Raw genomic sequence first — 18,664 nt, forward strand, 5'->3', positions numbered from 1 at the left:
TTAGTTTTTATTGACATTCTGTATCAATTGTTACATGTACATCCGTCTTAAGTATTAATCACAAAGTATCAATCACACAACATCAACTGTTTTCCAGAAATAAAGAACATAAAAAAAAATTTTTTATGGTTACTGCTACATATACAACATATTATTGTCTCAGGTTAAGCAACTTAAGCAAGTCCGGCCTGTTTGGTGTTATATAGTCTATCCATTTCTTCCAACGTAAAACAAACCTTCTTATAGTTCAAATGTGCTGTTAATTTCTCCATCCTGCATATATCCATCGTGATGTCCATCCACATGGTCAATGTTGGATTCTCCTGTGAAAGCCATTTTTTTGTAAGTGCCTTTTTGCCTGCCACTAACAAAATACTAAACAAATGTTTGTCTCTCTTTGTCCATCCATCAGGCATGAGTCCAAAAAAAAGACTTTGCTTTGCAAGGGCGTGTGGCTCCCAAAAATTTCTTGTATTGCTTTATGTATTTCCTTCCAATTAGTTTTAACAACCTGACAACCCCAAAAACATGATAATGATTTGCATTTATATTTCCATAATTTCGCCAACAGGCTGGGGAGTTACCTTTATAGTGTGGTTTTTGATAAGGTGTAATAAAATATCTTATCAGGTTCTTCCAGCCAAACTCCTTCCAACTCTGCGAGCTGCTACATTTCCATTGATATTCCCAGATTTTTTCCCATTCATCCACTGACTCTATTTCTCTATTTCTCCTTCCCTTTCCCACTTTGCTTTAATGTACAGGGTTGAATGTGCTTTCTTGTTTATAAGCCCTTTATATGAACCTGAAATAATACCCCTTTCTTTGTTTGCACCATAAGCCCTTTTAAACAGATCTAACAGCTGATTATTTGATTCAGATACATACGTTCGTCTCCATAACTGACTCTGTGTAGATTTCTTCTTGCTTTTGATTCTTGGCATCTTTAAGCCCCCTTCTTATTTTTACTTTTTGCAAGAATCTTTCGAGTTACTGTGGGCTGTTTTCGTCTCAAATGTTGGGAGCACGTTCTCCTACGCTGCCATCCTCTTTCAAGCCAAACTGGCTCTTTCAACACTTGGTCCTGCAAAAAAACATTCAGCATTCTTTGAGCGACTGTATAAGTCTCTGCGAATTGAACAAATTTGTTGTGGCATGAGGGTTCTTTGTGGGGTTTTCCGGTTTGGTGTTGACTGTGTGTATTCCTGATTTTAATATCTATCCACATACTTGGACTTGAACTCTGTTCCTGGAGACATTGTCCAACTAGCTTTCATGTAACCCTTCCTATCCAGGACATGATCTCAGTGGGCTGGATCAAACACACTACGACCCTGCAGGCAGGGCTGGTTACTTCAGAACACCGTCGCAGCCTGGAGTCAATCTATTCAAACGAACACAGGTCGTTCTTCATAAGGTCTGGGCAAAAAACCGGCCAGCACTTACGCTAGTCCTGCCTAGGAGGCTTTGAACCTTGCAAAGAAAAAATTGAATCTCCACCGGAGGAGCTTGCTCATGTCTCTGCTCAGAGAAGCAAACCGTTTCCTGACAACACGTACTGGGTGGATTCCAGGAACAGGCTCACCTCAGCCAGGAGACGCAGCCTGTACAATAACCGTAAAAGCCTGACAACACAAAACAACAACGTAACATTAAAAAGACAGACGTGAAAATAAGAACACAGTTGGCATGGTACCGACTTGCCTTTAATGTCTCGTTTGGGTGCAAGTTCTGGTTAGAACCTGCTAATCTGCTCCCAGAGACGGTCAGAAAGAATAGGGCACTGCACCATCTCTGTTTCTCGATGGGACATCCTGAACAGATCCGCCATTAGGAGCTTAGCCACGGTATGTGTTCGTTTTTGTACTACACTCACTCATGGGATGGCGACCTTTGTTGTGTTTGAATGGTGATTAAAATCTTCCTGTTGAAGATGCCCTGGCTGAGGTGGTACCTCATCAGACCATTTTTGTTTAAGGCCAGTTGGAAAAAATATATAAATTAAATGTAATTAGACTCATGAGAATGATAATTTTTTTAATTAATAAATACATCAACATTGGGGCAAATCCATTTTGTTAAAACTAAAATCACTTACAGTGTTGGCTTTTACACACTTCACAAATAAGAGAGTTTTTATAGGGGTTAGTTTTTACATTGGCCTCACTTTAGTAATTCATTTCAGACACTATGGTTTGTACAGAACACATACACATTCGTATTAAAAGAGCATGTAATGACTTAAAGCTAAATTAAAAAATGTCAGTGTTGAGGTTGACTTCAGCTTCTTTGGCTTCTGTGACTTCAGTATTCCGCAAACCGGAATGGACCCCAAAACTCATAATAATACAGTCATACCACCGTAACGACATTGCATCCGACGTGAAGCCCTTAGGGAGGCCCACACAGCGCCTCCACTGCTCGGCATTCACATACAATAGTGCAGTTGCATCAGCTTTAAGCTACCAAATCATATGCTTGACTAATAGGTATATTAGCTATGACGTGCAAGAGTTCAAATAATTCTTTATAGCAGGGCTGGGGCGTAATGCACTAAAAATCATTACATCATTTTCAGAATATTGATACGTGTTACGAATTTTGCAATTGTAAGTACTTTACGCATATTATATTCAATAAATGTTTAGGCCATTTTTGATACAATCTGATGACGATATGTTCATAATAGCAAGACAATATTTTGCAGCTGTATCGCCCAGCCTTACTTTAAAGACAAAATTCAGAACTTTATTCCAGCTACTTTTCGATTCATTGCCATAAGAAGGCAATAAAGAAGGCAACTGCAGAAAGGCAGGTTGGTTTAGCTACACTGCTGATCTGGGTTGGCACCGAAAGGTCTAACTTGGAGGATAGAACCCCATTCCCCAAAAATCACAGCCAGAAGATCATGCAGGACTTTACTGTGGTTTTCAGAAAAAGTTAAATTGTTGAGAATAAAATTAATTAGCATGTTGTTTTATTGAAAATCATAAAGTGGCACCAAATGGCTGAAAAGCAGAATCTTATAGAACTTTGCAAGAATGAAAGCAACATGCTAATGTCTTGCACTCAAAATGTAGGAATTTTTGATGGGAAAAATGTCAGATTGTTGCAGTGCACCCCAATTTATATGGCACATAATGGTCTCATATTCTCTGGGGCTTGTGTTCCTCTGTTCGACATGTTTACTTGTCCAACATTATGCATAACAGGACACTGGAAACTTAAACCTTGATACCTTGATATTCTACATAACAAAATGTCCTAAAACCAATTTTTGCAGTAGGAAACAGAAGAGGAAAAATGCTAAGTACGCAACCTTTTTTTTTTTTTTTTACATTAGGACTTGATTTGGTTTACAACTATTTAAACATTAAGAAGCAACTCACTATTGGGGTTATATCCTCACAGTGTCAGTTTTAAAAAAATTAAAAAGCAGACGCATCTGAGCAGCATTTAGCAGATTAATCTGGGAAGTCGCTTTCATACGGCACTAGCAGGTTTAAAATATTTCCACAAAGTGCTGATGAGGATGCTTGTTCTCTCTCTCAGCTTTTGTCCTTGCGTGGGCTGCCTCCTCTGGGCCCTTCGGCTTTGTGGCTCAGTCTTTTCAGTACCTTCATGGGCTTGAACTTGCCCCCTTTCTTCTTCTGCTCACCATCTGGGTCCTTGTGAAAGTCTAAGAAATTAGAAAGATTGAAAACACATGCATGTTGATATATGATGTGTAATTTCAGATATGAATGTATAATGAATGTGAAGCTGTGCCACATCAACAGATGGACTTGTTTGTGTCCATGCAAACAGGTAGTCAGGTGTTAAAATATTTTGTGTTTACATATTATAAACACCTTAATAGCATTAACATATGTAAATTATGTACATAATTAAGAAAAAGGACAAAAGTATTCAGTTCAGTTCTCCCACTGACCTTTTTTCTTCAACATGGCAGCAACAAGCTGGTCTTCCTCTTCTTCCCTGTAAAAAAAAAAAAAAGTTTAATTCACAAGGAATGATTTGCTCTAAAAATATATAACACACACGAAACATCAAGGTGTACAGGGTCACCTCTGCTTTTCCTGGTCCATGCTGTTGATTATCTGGTTCCTCTGCTCGATGATGGTGACCAGTTCTGCCATCAGCTCCTCTTCCCGGGATTTATCTTCCTCAGTCCACTCTTTCTCTGTGACCAGAATACACAATGTGTTCAGCAATTTTATTTCCAGATGATTTACAATTAGGTTCCTCTAAAGTTCATCATTGATGGCTTTTAAGATCCACCATTAAACATTATTTAGATATGGATTTTATTATAGACATTATTTAGAACTGAAAATTCTTTTACAGGAAAACTGAAGACAAAATTATAACCAGTCATAATTATTGGCTTAACATTAATTTAAAAAATGCATATTATTTTAAGCACACTAATAGAACAAGACCACAGTCTTATGTGTGTGAGGGTTGGAAGGTTTTGGTAGATGGAAAAAAACACACACACACACACCTGGCTTGTTGAGGAGACACCTTAGTTCATACTCCACATCTGCTTGTCTCTCCTCGAGGTTTTGCTGTTTAGCCCTGCATGATATATAAAGAAAAATAAGATATTTAGGACCTTCTCCACTGCATGGTATGGTATGTGGCTTTACATACTGATTCGCACTGATGTCCTCGTGGGAGGAAGCACCACTAGATGTAACAAGATGTAATTTTATACCAGCACCTTGTTGTCCCCATAGATGCTATTCCAGACTATGCAGAAGAACACCTATGAGTTGTAATCAATTTTCCCTAAAATGGTTCACCAAAAATAATCCTCAATGAGAAGGATGTATTTGTTGGAAATCAGAGAAATGTTTTTTGTGGTTTTGTGAGTTGCCAAATAATCAGTAAATATTATATAGTACTATAAATAAATCTAATATAAGCATCAATTAATAGATTACAGGACATAGATTACTGTAGTAGTTGGTATCACCTAAATTTACGTGAAAACTCAATGGGGATTATACAAAAAGAAGGTAGCCTAGTGGGTAACACACTCACCTAAGAACCAGAAGACCCAGGTTCAAATCCCACTTACTACCATTGTGTCCCTGAGCAAGACCTGAGTGTCTCCAGCGGGACTGTCCCTGTCACTTCTGATTGTAAGTCGCTCTTGGGATCTGGATATGATAAATGCTGTAAATGTAAATGTAATTCTTACGTGTAGACCAGCTCTCGCTCTCGCCGCACCAGCAAGTGCTTCTCGTGAATCAGAGTAAACCAGCCGACCAGCAGGCTCTCCTCCTCCTCATCTGAAACAACACAGCGTTCCTTCACCGGTGGCTTTCTTCCCAGAACATTACAAGATCTGCAGGTGTGTCAGCAGTGTGTCACCTCACCTTTGGCGCAATTTCTCAGGCTCTTCTCCAGCTCCACACCCCGCTGCTCAAGCTCATCCAGCTGCTGCTCCAGAGCGTTCATCTCCACGTCAATGTCCTCCACTGGGATGTACTGGTCTGACTGCACCTTAAGGCCACAGAGACAAAATGCAAAGCTTTTCTGCATGGACATGGTTTCAATCATTTATGGACTTGCCTACTTAAGCAACAAGTATTAATATCCAGAATCCTTATTAATATAAAATTCCCATCCAAGGGCCTGACCTTGCGTTTGATGAGAGGGAAGCCATGACCAGGTGCTGGTGGCCGGGCAGGTCGTGGGCCCTTGGGTGGCCTAGATGTGGGAGGGGCATGTGAGGGCGAGGCCTTCCTGTTGAAAGGGTTCTCTTTACAAATACGCTGGTGAAACAAAGAGAAGAACCAAGTAAGGGCCTGAAGTGGTCAGCCTTATCAATATAAACGACACGGCCACTTCCTAATTATTTCTCTAATTGACCGAAATATCCTCTTTATCGGTGGAAAGCTGCACCAAAGCCACCTTTGAAGCAGATTATCGGTGAACGTGGAATTATTGATCTACACAAGGTGGATCTATTTCCAGGGCCAAGGTGGGCCATTTATATGGATACACCTTAATAAAATGGGAATGGTTGGTGACATTGAACACATTTTATAAGTGGTCAGAAACTTGTAAATAATTCTCGAAAGAATAAAGTTACGTTAAAACCAAGCACACCATTGTTTTTCTTGTGAAATTACCAATAAATGTGTTGTGTCACATGACCCTCTTCCTATTGAAAAAAAACAAAAGTTGGATCCAATGGCCGACTTCAAAATGGTCACTATGGTCACCACCCATCTTGAAAAGCTTGCCCCCTCACATATACTAATGTGCCACAAACAGGACGTTAATATCACAAACCATTCCCATTTTATTAAGGTGGATCAATATAAATGGCCCACCCTGTACAACACAAGCCCACCACCTCCTCACCTTGTTCTGAGCCGCTGAGTTCAGGGTGCCGGCTGTCAACGGAAGGCTGGCGACGGCGGGTGGTCGAGGGGGCGGTGGCCGCTGAGCTCTTGTTGCTCCACTGCGATTGGCCTGTGGGGTGGCGGGTGCTGAGCTGGTATTGGTTGCAGGCGGTGGCGGTGGCGGGGAGCTGCTGGGTGAGAGATGCGCTCGAGGGTCCGTGCTGGAGCCAGAGGGGGAAGCGGTAGGAGAAGGGCTGCTGATGGCGGGCTCTGAGGAGCTTTTGGTGAAGGGGTGCTCCTGGCTGGTGGCAGCTGCATCTCCTGCTCCTGCTGGAGGTCTTGAGAGGATGTGGTCAGAGGAGGAAGAGGAGAGGCTTTCTGTGCTCATGGCTGGAGAGGGAGAGGTAGAGGAGGGCTGTGACTGAGAAAGGGCTGAAGGAGGAAATGGACCAGACGACAGGAGAGCAGACAAGGACAGTTTGGAAGAAAAAAAAATGGAAATGGAAAGACAAATGTGACATAATGAGATAAACCCGCCACTTGAACTCATGTTCTGTAGGTTCTACAACAAACATCATATGATACTGACCTGCAGGAGAAGGCCGTGGGACTCTGGGTGCTGGTCGTTTCTTACTCCTCGCACTTGATGGGCTTCCTGAGGGGGTCAGGCTGGATCTACTTTTAGGAGTGTCTGTACCAGAACCTTCTGCTGTCTGAGTAATGTTGTACCATGGGTGGATTGCCACCACTGAAAGTGGAACCAAGCTTTCTTCGTGTTCCCCCTGAAGCTCATCCTCATCCTCATCGTCCTCAAAGGGATTTGTGTGTTCTGGAGGTGTGGCAGGTTTTGGCTCCTCAGCAACAGAGCCAGACTTCTGAGGCGTGGCCAAACCAGGAGGAGGAGGCGCCTTTTTCTTGGATTCTGACTTGACAAGGGCTAGCCAGGGTGGGTCTTTCGGTTTTGGGGTGTCACTCGACTGACTGAAGATTGTGGGGGGTGAGGTAGGCATGGAGAAAGGGAGGACAGTGGACAAGACAACACAGACACATGCATAAATGGATGAACTCACATGGTCACTCGAGACATTCAACACTCCTCACATCTCTCACCTTCCAGGGGAATGGGACCTCTCACGTGGAACAGGCAGGGATCGTCGGCGATCCTCAGAATCCTCTGAAAGGGGGAGAATCACGATTTCACCAGACAGTAAAGTTTTTGTGTTTGCATCTCCGGCAGCCACCTTATGAAATGAAGACTTCTTCACTAGGCTGCCAGGGGAGGGGCTTCCAGCAACTTTTAAAACCGCATTAAAATCGCATGCCGCCAGTGCATCCACCTGGACGTGACACCCGCCACAAACAAGCAATGAGGTGAGAATGGGCTGATATTTAAGACACCAGGGCCACAGTAAGACACCTTCTTTTTAACCCAAGTTAGACCTCAACCATTCAGTGCTCATGTCATTGTGTGCCACCAGGATATAAGATGTTGTCAATAAAGGAAATAATAATAATAATAATAATAATAAAGGTTGTTCAGGTTTTCAAACAAGACTGGAAAGCATGAAAGGGTGGTAGTAGCCTAGTGGGTAACACACTCGCCTATGAACCAGAAGACCCAGGTTCAAATCCCACTTACTACCATTGTGTCCCTGAGCAAGACACTTAACCCTAAGTTGCTCCAGGGAGACTGTCCCTGTAACAACTGATTGTAAGTCGCTCTGGATAAGGGCGTCTGATAAATGCTGTAAAATGAAAAAATGAAAGATTCAGTTTAGCCGAACCCCACCCACCATGTACCAGAGACGCTAATTTGCATTCTCCAAGTTAGTTACAGGGAACGGCGAAAAAATTATCATAATATACTTCAATTTTTCTACCAATTTATAACTATTTTATTATAATATTTCCAGACTGAAACTGATGACACCAGCAGTAATAAACAGTTAACATGTAAAACCATTTCGCTGTTTGCTAGCTTCCGTATTCCGGCACCATACAAAGTCATGTAAACACACACACGAAAGATGCAAAAATCTGCCATTTTATGCCCAGAGCTGATCACTGAGATTTTGCTGAATTTTATCACAAATCAAAGTAACAAAATATGTAGAAGTTACCTTTAATCCGAGGTGGAAGATGCCTAGGGGTGGGGCGTGGCGGAGGCGAGGGCTCAACTATCCGGCGAGGGGCAGGGACAGGCTTCGGCCCGCCCTCTGAGGAGCCGAGAGGAGTTTGAGGGAGGTGGCCGTTCATTGTGTCTACAGAGGGTCGAAGAGGGTCTTCCTCCTTCTCCTCTTCATCCGACTCATCGAACGGATTGGGAGGGGTCGATACGAGGGGTGCCGAACTTGCAGATCCATCACCATTCCTATCATCTTTTTCCAAAGAGTCTGATTTGCTGGCTGAGTCAGAGGGAGGGGTTTGTGGGAACGCTTCATTTTGACTGGAAGGTGTTATATCAAGGTCTTTCCCATTGGGTGGAGTGTCGGGCAGCTTTGGAAGAATCCTTGCTGACAATACAGGCTTTTTGGCGAGATCTGGCTGTCCACTAGAGGAGGATGACCTGGCAAAGTGGTGAGTGCACACCAGGGACCCTGGATCACTTCCTGGTTTGTACGAGCCTGGTAATAAGGTGCTGCTGCACTGCGTACATCTGAAAGGTGACAAGAATGGATCACTTATCAAGACTTTCTCCAGACTGTCACCGCTTTGTTATGTGACATTGGTGAAACTGTCCACACTCTGGTCAGCCTCTGGTCGAGCCCTTCACAGGTCCTACCTCCTGACTCATCTGTGCACAATATCTTCCTAGATATTCTTTCTATCAAATTCACCGTGCAGCACCATATGCCAACACGTCTTGAATATCAACTTTCGCCGTAGGAACAATGAGAGCTTCACCGAGAGGACGGTCATGTGACTTTTAATCACAAGAGACGTCGACCGGGAAATGATGGTGCAAGCACTGCAGCTGAGGCCAGCAAGACTGCACAGCCTTTCATTTCAGATCCAGATCTTTCTAAATAACACACTTTTATTAGGCTATTTGGTTTAATTCATTGTTTGGAATGGGTTATGAAGAGTTTCAGATAATAAAATATTATGCAATAACTATTTTTTTAATATATTGCTATTCAGACAATGCACATGTATAAATCAGCTGATCTAAGGAAACAAAAAGATACCGAAGTACTAAGGATTTTATGTTGCCAACACTGACTGAGTTTAAAAAATGTGTGCATTTTAGGCATTTAATTTAAATTACATCAATACCTTCAAACCTTATTAATGAAATAACTAGGGATTGATAAAAAAAATTAAATTAAGCATCTGTATTATAATTAAAGATCACAAATCAGCTAGATTTAAATCTCTAAACATTTCTATGAATTTATGGGCCATCATTCACCTGAAGCAGTTGCGATGGTAGAGTCTGCCGTCAACCAGGAACCTCTGCACCAGATGCACGTGCGTCCCGCAGGCGGCACAAACACTGCTCAGGGAGGCGCGCTTCGGAGTGCTGCCTGCGCTGCCCGTCTGTACGGGTGAGGCCATGGGACCGGATGTGGGGGTTGGAGCAGTAGGCGGAGAATGAGGCAGGGTTTTGTAGGGAAGGCGGGGAGATCAAATGGACAGTCAGGATCAAGAGTCGGAAGAATCGGTTTTCACTCACCCCCCCCCGCCCACCCCTGTCTGAAACTAGTCATGAGGGTCAGCCACAGCGAGATCATAAGCTGTCTTACGGGGTAAAGAGGGTTAAGCTGGTCACCACAGAAATCAAAAGCTGTTCCAAAAATGTGCTGACAAGTTTAAGCTGCCTGACCTAATTGATTTGACCCTTCGGAGAAGAACCCTACCCCTACCCTGCCCGCCCGGCCCTTCCTACTGCCTGGGCGCAGAGTTCGAGAAACTGGGGGCGATCAGAGACACGGAAGAGGACGTGGGAAGGGTGCAGATTTTGGTCTAAAGAAGGAAGAAGGAAGGGGAGAGGGTGTATGGAGGCGAGATGGGCATGCAGAAAAAAGAAGGGAAAGAGATAGAGAGAAAGAAAGAAGCTCTCTTTACAGACTTCATAGCGCGAAAGAGAGAAATTATTCAATTGCAGCCAAATTTCATGCAATTTCAGAAAAACACAGTTCCGTTAGGTGATTATGGGATAATACCCCAGCAAATAAAACCATAAAACGCCATTCTGTAGAGTTCCCTTTTCAGTCCAGGGTGATTATTTCAAAAACAGATTTTATATGAATTGTATAAAAACTGTAAATGTTTTCTTTTTACTTTTGTTTATATACCAAAACATTTCTTAAATCTTAAGGACTAATTCTGCTGTTTGAGGGAAATGAGGTTGATTTATGGCTCCATAATGCGCTCACTGCACTAGAATGTCATTAACATGGCCACTCCCATGATGCCTGTCTAGGGCCCAGAATCTTTTATATTTGGTTCATAAGGCCACCTATTGTATTTGAGTTGTGTCTTGGGTGAGAGCGCCACCTGCTGACAGTGGATGTTTCTAACATGCAAAATCTGTCTACGTAATAAGAGGCTGCTGAAGAAAAAATTCAGGAAGCTCAGCCAATATAAAGATACATGAAACCGAATTCATAATAAAAAATCTTGAAGGTATGAAATATTAACCAATATTACACTAAAGTGCAATGATATTCTGGTCTGAAATAATTAAAACATGCAGACGAAGGGTTAGTGAGAGCTTCTTCTGAAGTACGACTGGAATATGAATTACATAACTCACCTCTGGGGTCGTCATTCTGTCCTCAAGAGGGGACGCAGGTCTTTTCAGTGCTGGTTCTATTTGGTCAGTACCACTCGGCCTCTTCGTGCAGGGGGGATTTGCTGGGAACAGAGTTGTCCGGGTCACATTTCAAAGCCACTGAAAATAGACTGATAGGTTGGATGAAAGTGACGGCTGGCATGTTTCTACCGTGGGATTTGTTGGTGAAGAAGTTGTAGTACTGAGAAACATAGGTGATGATACTCAGTCGGTCTGGCACTTTCATGGAGACCATGTCTTCTGGATCCAACAGGGCAGGAATGCCCAGTTGTGACTCTGCCACCTCAAAGGCCTGGAGACAAATGAGGAGACAATCAGCTGATTTTTCATATGAGGCTGAGTCAGTTTGGTATTACGCTGTCTGGTCTGGAGACAATAATTCATCTTGTGACTTGCACACCCACTTTCCTTATTTGGCCACATAGGAACACACACACACACACACACACACACACACACACATACATATAGTGTGAAATGCTGTAATGACAGGAAAATACAATGTTTTGAATAAACTGAAGTATGGAACAATTTTCTTGTTTACATTTTTGGGGCACAACATTACCTTGTAGTAAACACTGATTCCTGCAGTAGTCGAATTGTAACAAGAAATTGAGAATTTTCCATTTCATCAATAATTTTGTGCTGATTACATTTACATTTAAGGTATTTGGCAGACACCCTTATCCGACTTACAACGTGCTTTCAAGTTACCATCGATGAAGTGATCAGTTCTAGTTCATTAGGACCCCAACTATGAATACAATCTTTTTATTCACTCTGTTGTAGAATCTGTACATAAGTCAGACAATAAGAAAGTTACAAGTTAATCGAAATATTCTCTAAAGAGGAAGGTCTTGAGCTGCCGTTTGCAAATATTCAGTGACTGAGCTGTTCTGACCTCAAGGAGAAGTTCATTCCACCACCGAGGGGCCAAGACAGAGAAGAGTCTAGATGAGTGTCTTCCTTTTACCTTCAGAGATGGAGGGACCAGGCGAGCAGTACTGGAGGCTCGGAGTATACGAGGTGCAGTGCGAGGTGTAATAAGGGCTGTGAGGTAGGATGGTGTTACTCCATGTTTGGCTTTGTAGGCCAGCATCAGTATTTTGAACCTGATGCGTGCAGCTACTGGGAGCCAGTGGAGGGAACGTAGCAGAGGGGAGGTGTGGGAGAATTTGGGAAGGTTGAAGATTAGTCGTGCTGCTGCATTTTGTATTAGTTGTAGAGGTCGGATGCTGGTGATAGAGCACACGGTGGGAGACCAAATGTGTACCATTTTATTATTGTTTAATATATTCTACTATCCTAAAACAACATGAATGTTGTGGATGTTACATGTCAGATACTCAGAGTTACTACCAAAGCAGTCAGGTTTTGAATTTTTACTCAAATACTAGTGTGTGTGGCATTTTTATTATTACTACTACTACTTCTTAATAGGCTTTGCTATGCAGTTAAATGTACATTACAGGCCAAAAGTTTGGACACACCTTCTCATTCAATGTGTTTTCTTTATTTTCATGACCATTTACATTGGTAGATTCTCACTGAAGCCATCAAATCTATGAATGTGGAGTTTTGTACTTAACCAAAAAAGGTGAAATAACTAAAAATATGTTTTATATTCTAGTTTCTTCAAAATAGCCGCCCTTTGCTCTGATTACTGCTTTGCACACTCTTGGCATTCTCTCGATGAGCTTCAAGAGTTTGTCACCTGAAATGGTTTTCCAACAGTCTTGAAGGAGTTCCCAGAGGTGTTTAGCACTTGTTGGCCCCTTTGCCTTCACTCTGCAGTCCAGTTCACCCCAAACCATCTCGATTGGGTTCAGGTCCGGTGACTGTGGAGTCCAGGTCTCCACTTTTTGTAAAGTACATAACTCCACATGTGTTCATTCATAGTTTTGATGCCTTCAGTGAGAATCTACCAAAGTAAATGGTCATGAAAATAAAGAAAACACATTGAATGAGAAGGTGTGTCCAAACATTTGGTCTGTACTGTAGATTAATACAAACTCTTTCTTCCATAAAATAAAAAATTAAATAGCATAAAAGGGATGGGGGGATGTTCGTTTTTATTTCAGGGGGGGGTGGCGTCCCTCCTCATTCCCCCTCAACTCGAGTCCTTTGGTTAAATACCATGAAGACAACCAAAAGAAAGAATGTGTTTTTGTCACGTCCAATACACCTCCAGCCCACCAGAGAGCGCCAGACCAGCCAGGGAGACAGCGACCCAGAAGCTGAAATGAGAGCTCTTGGGGTTGAATTTATTCGCAGAGATGCTAGCCTTATTTACCCACGCCCCTTTGCCTGTCCCTGACCTCGAGCCTTGCCTGCCACCTTTGTTACGATGATCTCCTGACGGATTCTACATTGTGACCACAACCTTCGCCTGCCATTGACCTTGAGTTTGCCTGCCCCTTTTGCCAAGACGATCTCCCATGTTACCCCACCTTCCTGCCCCCCCGGCGTCCTCCAGTTTAGCCTCCTTCCCCGCTACCCCCCATGGAGCCCTAGTTCCCTCCCTGCCGCACTGCGGCGCGTCCACTGCTACCCTCCCGTTCCAACTCACCTCCGGCCTCCCTCTCCCCGACCAAATGCCTCCGGTCCTCCTCCCCAGCTCGTCCAGTGTCTACTCCCCATAGGACGTCTTGTCCCCTCGCTCCAAGCATGCCTGCAGATGCGTCCCCGTGCTCGTACAGTGACAGTTTTATTTTATGGTTACTAAAACAAATATTTTCTGGCATCAGCAAGGAATTATAGTGATTTGTCAGAGCTGAGGCCCTGCAGTAATGTGTAAGCCTCCTCTCGTTCAGAGGTAGGATACGGTAAGCAGATAAAGTTCTGCTGTTTGACAGGGGGGTAGTAGCCTAGTGGGTAACACACTCGCCTATGAACCAGAAGACCCAGGTTCAAATCCCACTTACTACACCATTGTGTCCCTGAGCAATACACTTAACCCTGAGTGTCTCCAGGTGGACTGTCCCTTTAACTCCTGATGCAATGGGGTGTCTGATAAATGCTGTAAATGTAAATGTTTGTACTCGGCACTGTGTGTGGCCCAGACAAATGACCCTTTCGAGCAGGAACGATGCTGCAGTGACTCACCAGTCGGTTGTTTTCGTACACATTTTCTTTGGAGAGGGAGTCAAAGTCTCTAACAGTAGAGAGAGAGAGAAAGGGAGAGAATTACATCAGTCACGGGATCGTGCAGAATTCGTGCATCAGCAATTCTTCCACATTAAAGATGTGCATTAACAACATGACGGCTAAGGAAACGACCCGTTAGTAGCGGAGCTTCCTCCAGACACTTGGTCTAGTGCCGCCCTGGTGCTTCGTGTTACAAGAATGCGGCAGCCTCAACCCACCAGCGCAGCACTCAGCACCGCCACATTTCAGTAGGGCTACACAGAAAAACCTCAGACGCGCTGAAAATGTGTGCCATGTGCATATTTATAAAAAAAAACACACTGCCTGAAAAAGTCCCACTGGTTCTTTCCCCTGGCATTACACGTGAGCAAGCAATGCTTCCAGAACGTTGTTAAGACGTCCGTGTGAAATGAAGTGACATTAAAATGAGATTTCGAACAGGCACACTCTCCATGTAATGTAGCGAGGAGTCCTGCCAAACGTTTGCTTGCCGCTTGTCTGTTCAGCACATGCGCATTGCTAATAAATTTGAGTGCCAATCTTCAGACCGGATAACCGGTACAGGTCATGCACTTCTTTAAGTGCCCAAAGATGCCCAAAACAAGGTACCCTCTGTTGAGCTAACCTAAGCCCCGTGTTCCATAAATACACTTCGCTAAATCTGACGAATCCGCCAGGCCTGCGGGGTCAGGCCCTCCGTGCCGGCGCCTCCTTCTTCGGCACCGAATGGGGATACACCATGTATTGGTGAACGGAATTTCTAGAAAAGTTGCTATAAAGTGTTTTTTTGGGGGAGGTAAATGTAACGTGCGCTATAAAGTAAGTAAGACTTGTTAAGTGAAGCCCTGGGCGGATGTGACCGGTTTGGCCGCACGGCTCAGTGTGTCTGGCCAGAACAGCGGGTACAGGAGCCAAAATCAAAGCTGAAGGGCCTGACTATGGATTAACCTGACAGGCTGTCCGCACAGATCCCAATCAGAGCCGCCACTCCATGTAGTCTTCATGCACTCGTTCACTCCATATCGCATTCGCTAAAACAGGGCAGTTTGTGTGCATGCAGAGACAATTACAGGAAACTAGCATGTGCATGCACGAAGGTATAAATAACAGCGCTAAGGTGCGCGCAAACGAACGTAATTGCAACGTTTCTGCAACCAGCGCAGGCGGGTGTGCAGACAGCACCGAGGGAGTGTTGTTGTAAGAAGTCGGTAGCTGTCAGTGCCCATCACTCGTGGTACACTGGCTTCTGCGGGCCCTTGCCGCTACTCCTCTACTCCACCATGGTCATTATACCAGTTATAATACCAAAAATCCAGGCTCTCAGATGATATCAGCATTCAGAACACGGACATGTCCGACTTCTGAATAGTCTATTCGTTCACCCCGCAGAAGGTTTCACCGTTTTGGTTAATCTAGCTAAACAAATGACCTTTTTTTTTTTTTTTTTCCATAAAATTCAAATTTTCGGAGATGCACCAGTAGATTGTGACGGTGGCTGCCGGTTTGCATGCATGTTTGTGAAGTGCTTATTTATTGTGGTGGCCTTACTCAGACATGCTTACCCACGAGCAGATCTACGTTCCAGCGCATTAGCAGCCACGTCCTGACAGTAAATACATCGGCTTATAGGGCCAAGAGTTGAAATCAACTTCACCGGGAGAGGTCTGCAGGGCGACCGACTAATCCGCTGCCCTTGGAACGATCTATTGAAACGATATCACTCCGACGTGTTTGAGTAGGACGTACATTTGTTTGCTAAAGCCAGAGGTGGCGCGAAACGTTCCAGAACAGACAGATAACGTAATTACGGCGCTGTTACCGCGTGGAAAAGAAATCACGGGGTTTTAGGTCGCAGCACAAAGTGAACATATGGATGAATGGATGGATTGATGGATGTATGAATGAATGGATGGACGGCTGAACGAATGGATGGATTGATTGATGGATGTATGAATGGATGGGCCGCCTGAGCACGGTGGCGCTTACATTAAATCCGGTCGGTGCTTGTGGATGATCGCGCAGAACGCCAGTCCGTCCCTGAAGGACGTGGACATGTTCGTGATGTCCACGTCGTTGTAATCCCCGCACTGGATCCTGCACCACTCCTGCAGCGCTTTCAGCGACCCCATCGTCCCGAACCCCGGCGGAATGTTGTCATGAATCTCTGTTTCTGTAGACTGTCCCTTTACTTCCGCACAACTTGTCGCCAGTCGTGGCCGTGCGACACCCGCGTCGGTTCGTCGCTCGTTAGCGGGGGAGGAGGTCGTCAGATCATCTTCGTGTCATACTCCGTGGGGAAAGTAATAATTATTAAAAAATAAATAAAGTTCCGGGTTGTCTTACGACGTCGTGGCCGAAACGCGGACGGGTTTAACAGCTAGCGAAGCGTTTAGCATTAGCATTGCTAAAAGAGACAAACATTAAAAGCAATAAAAAAAAAAAAACAAGATCTTTTGAAGTCGACGCAAATGTTTCGCCAGGAGACTCCGAGGTGGAGCGGAGAGCTGGAAGCGGCCCGGAGTGCCTGTAATCGGCTAGCGGGCCGCATTAGCCCCCAGCGCGGCTATTTCGGGCTCGGGCGGCGCAGGACCCGCCCCGCGACGCGTTACTTGCGAACCAAACACGAACCTTTCACTAACCTTCACGACATTATGAATCACATTCATGTGGGCACAGGGCCCCGCTGATTATTACTGGATTTAGTACATTAAGTGATAAAAATACAACAATATCAATGGCAAAATTCAATTTTCATAGCTAGGATAAGTATGGGGTCAGAAGAAAGTGGGTCTTATTGCAGAATAATTTATGATGTTTTTGCATTGCATTGTTATCTGTCTATAATAAAACATTTTAAAAACAAATCCATCTTTGCATCTTAAAAATGACTTTCTTAACAGAATAATCATGTACATTATCCATGTATCAATAGACTTGTTTTAATAACCCAGAATAATTACACTTTCTGATCTGATTGAAGCTGTAGTTGTAGTAAAATATCTGAAGCTGACTGCCACCAAGTGAAAGGGGTCAAATCCCAAGTAGCACATTCCAGGAGGGCAAGGCACCTTTAATAATGAGAGACTAGAAATGTCTCTCATTAGAAATAATGAGAGACAACATTATTATTGGACTGTTTGATTTTGCACTGTAATATTTGAACTTTTTTACTTCACACATTTATTATTCATTTGACTAGTTTAGTGCTGTCTGTCTCATTGTTGTCATGCTTGCACTGCCCGTGTCCCGTTTTCTCCCACGTGTGTTGCGTACGTGCACTTTATGTCCGTATGTAACTTTGTTTAAATGTTACTGTACATGTAGCACCAGGTTCCAGAGAAACGTTTCGCTGACCTGTATGTAGGTGAAATTACAGTAAAGCTCAACTTGAACTTCAACTTCAAATTGTGAACTATTGTGATAGATATTGTGACTTACTTTGATATACTAATCAGTACAAATTAGCTGCTCCAGATCACTGTTCAACTTTCTGAAGTTTGGGTGAATGCTTCTGATTTGTGATCAAAACCGAGAGACTGAGGAGGAGCTTCTACACTGTAAAAAAATGTAAATGTTAAATTACAGTAAACTACTGGCAGCTAGATTTGACGGCATTATACTGTTAGATTATACGGCATTATATTTACAGTGTACCTACTGTATTAAAAACAACAGCTTATTACTGTAAAAAAATACAGCAGCCTTTCTTTTAAATTACAGTAATCTATTGTCAGACAGATTTGACGGCATTATAATGTTAATTTACAGTGTACCTACTGTATTAAAAACAAATATTTATTACGGAAACATTTACAGCAGCCTTTCTGTTAAATTACAGTAAGATACTGGCAGACAGATTTGCCAGAATTATACTGTTATTTTGCAGTGTACCTAAAACAGTTTATTACTGTAAAATAGTACACTACTGTGAAGGGATACAGAACTGTACTGTTGGCTGTTTACTGTAAAATGTTTGTACTGTACAATGGGTTTTACAATAATGTAATAATATAATGACCTAAAAAAAAAAATTTGATAGGACAACCCAGAAAGTCCATCTCAGACAAGACATTTCCTTATAAAATTAGTCCTTTATTAGGATGAACATAAACACAATGTTTTGTAAAAGGCATTCACTTTAGACAAATCCTTACCTGTAAACAATTACAAACAGTTTCCTTTCTGCATGTCAACTATGACAAAGGAGATGGCAATATATAATATCATTAAAGCCAATGCACAATGAAAACAAATTTAGATTAACTGAAAATTTTCAGCAAGAACTTTATCTAGAACACCATATGTTGTCAACTGCCAGTTAGTAACAGTATATAAACCTTTTGATTTTTAAGTGGAA

At 43.1% G+C, this 18,664-nt stretch overlaps 1 protein-coding gene across 1 annotated transcript; it reads right to left on the reverse strand.

The window, feature by feature from the left end:
* Positions 1-2,020: 2,020 nt before the first annotated feature.
* micall1a (MICAL-like 1a) lies at positions 2,021-16,879 on the reverse strand. Its single transcript, XM_028973406.1, has 16 exons — positions 16,294-16,879; positions 14,266-14,314; positions 11,311-11,452; positions 11,122-11,222; positions 9,775-9,902; positions 8,483-9,018; positions 7,473-7,536; positions 6,952-7,343; positions 6,382-6,794; positions 5,652-5,786; positions 5,388-5,514; positions 5,210-5,300; positions 4,508-4,581; positions 4,069-4,183; positions 3,932-3,978; positions 2,021-3,679 (listed from the first exon to the last, which is right to left on the reverse strand). Exons 1-16 carry the CDS (start codon positions 16,434-16,436, stop codon positions 3,549-3,551), a joined length of 2,688 nt encoding a protein of 895 aa, XP_028829239.1. The 5' UTR covers positions 16,437-16,879; the 3' UTR covers positions 2,021-3,548.
* Between the last annotated feature and the right edge of the window lie 1,785 nt (positions 16,880-18,664).

The sequence above is a fragment of the Denticeps clupeoides genome, chromosome 3 (genome assembly GCF_900700375.1).
Source record: "Denticeps clupeoides chromosome 3, fDenClu1.1, whole genome shotgun sequence".
NCBI lineage: Eukaryota > Metazoa > Chordata > Actinopteri > Clupeiformes > Denticipitidae > Denticeps > Denticeps clupeoides.

Excerpts from the sequence above, each read along its gene's own strand:
- micall1a (XM_028973406.1), bottom strand. The coding sequence starts at position 16,436 with ATGGGGTCGCTGAAAGCGCTGCAGGAGTGGTGCAGGATCCAGTGCGGG. Across the intron at positions 11,223-11,310 it reads CTTCACCAACAAATCCCACG|CAAATCCCCCCTGCACGAAG; the intron begins GTAGAAACATGC and ends CTCTGTTCCCAG. Across the intron at positions 4,184-4,507 it reads GTGTCTCCTCAACAAGCCAG|AGAAAGAGTGGACTGAGGAA; the intron begins GTGTGTGTGTGT and ends TTCTGGTCACAG.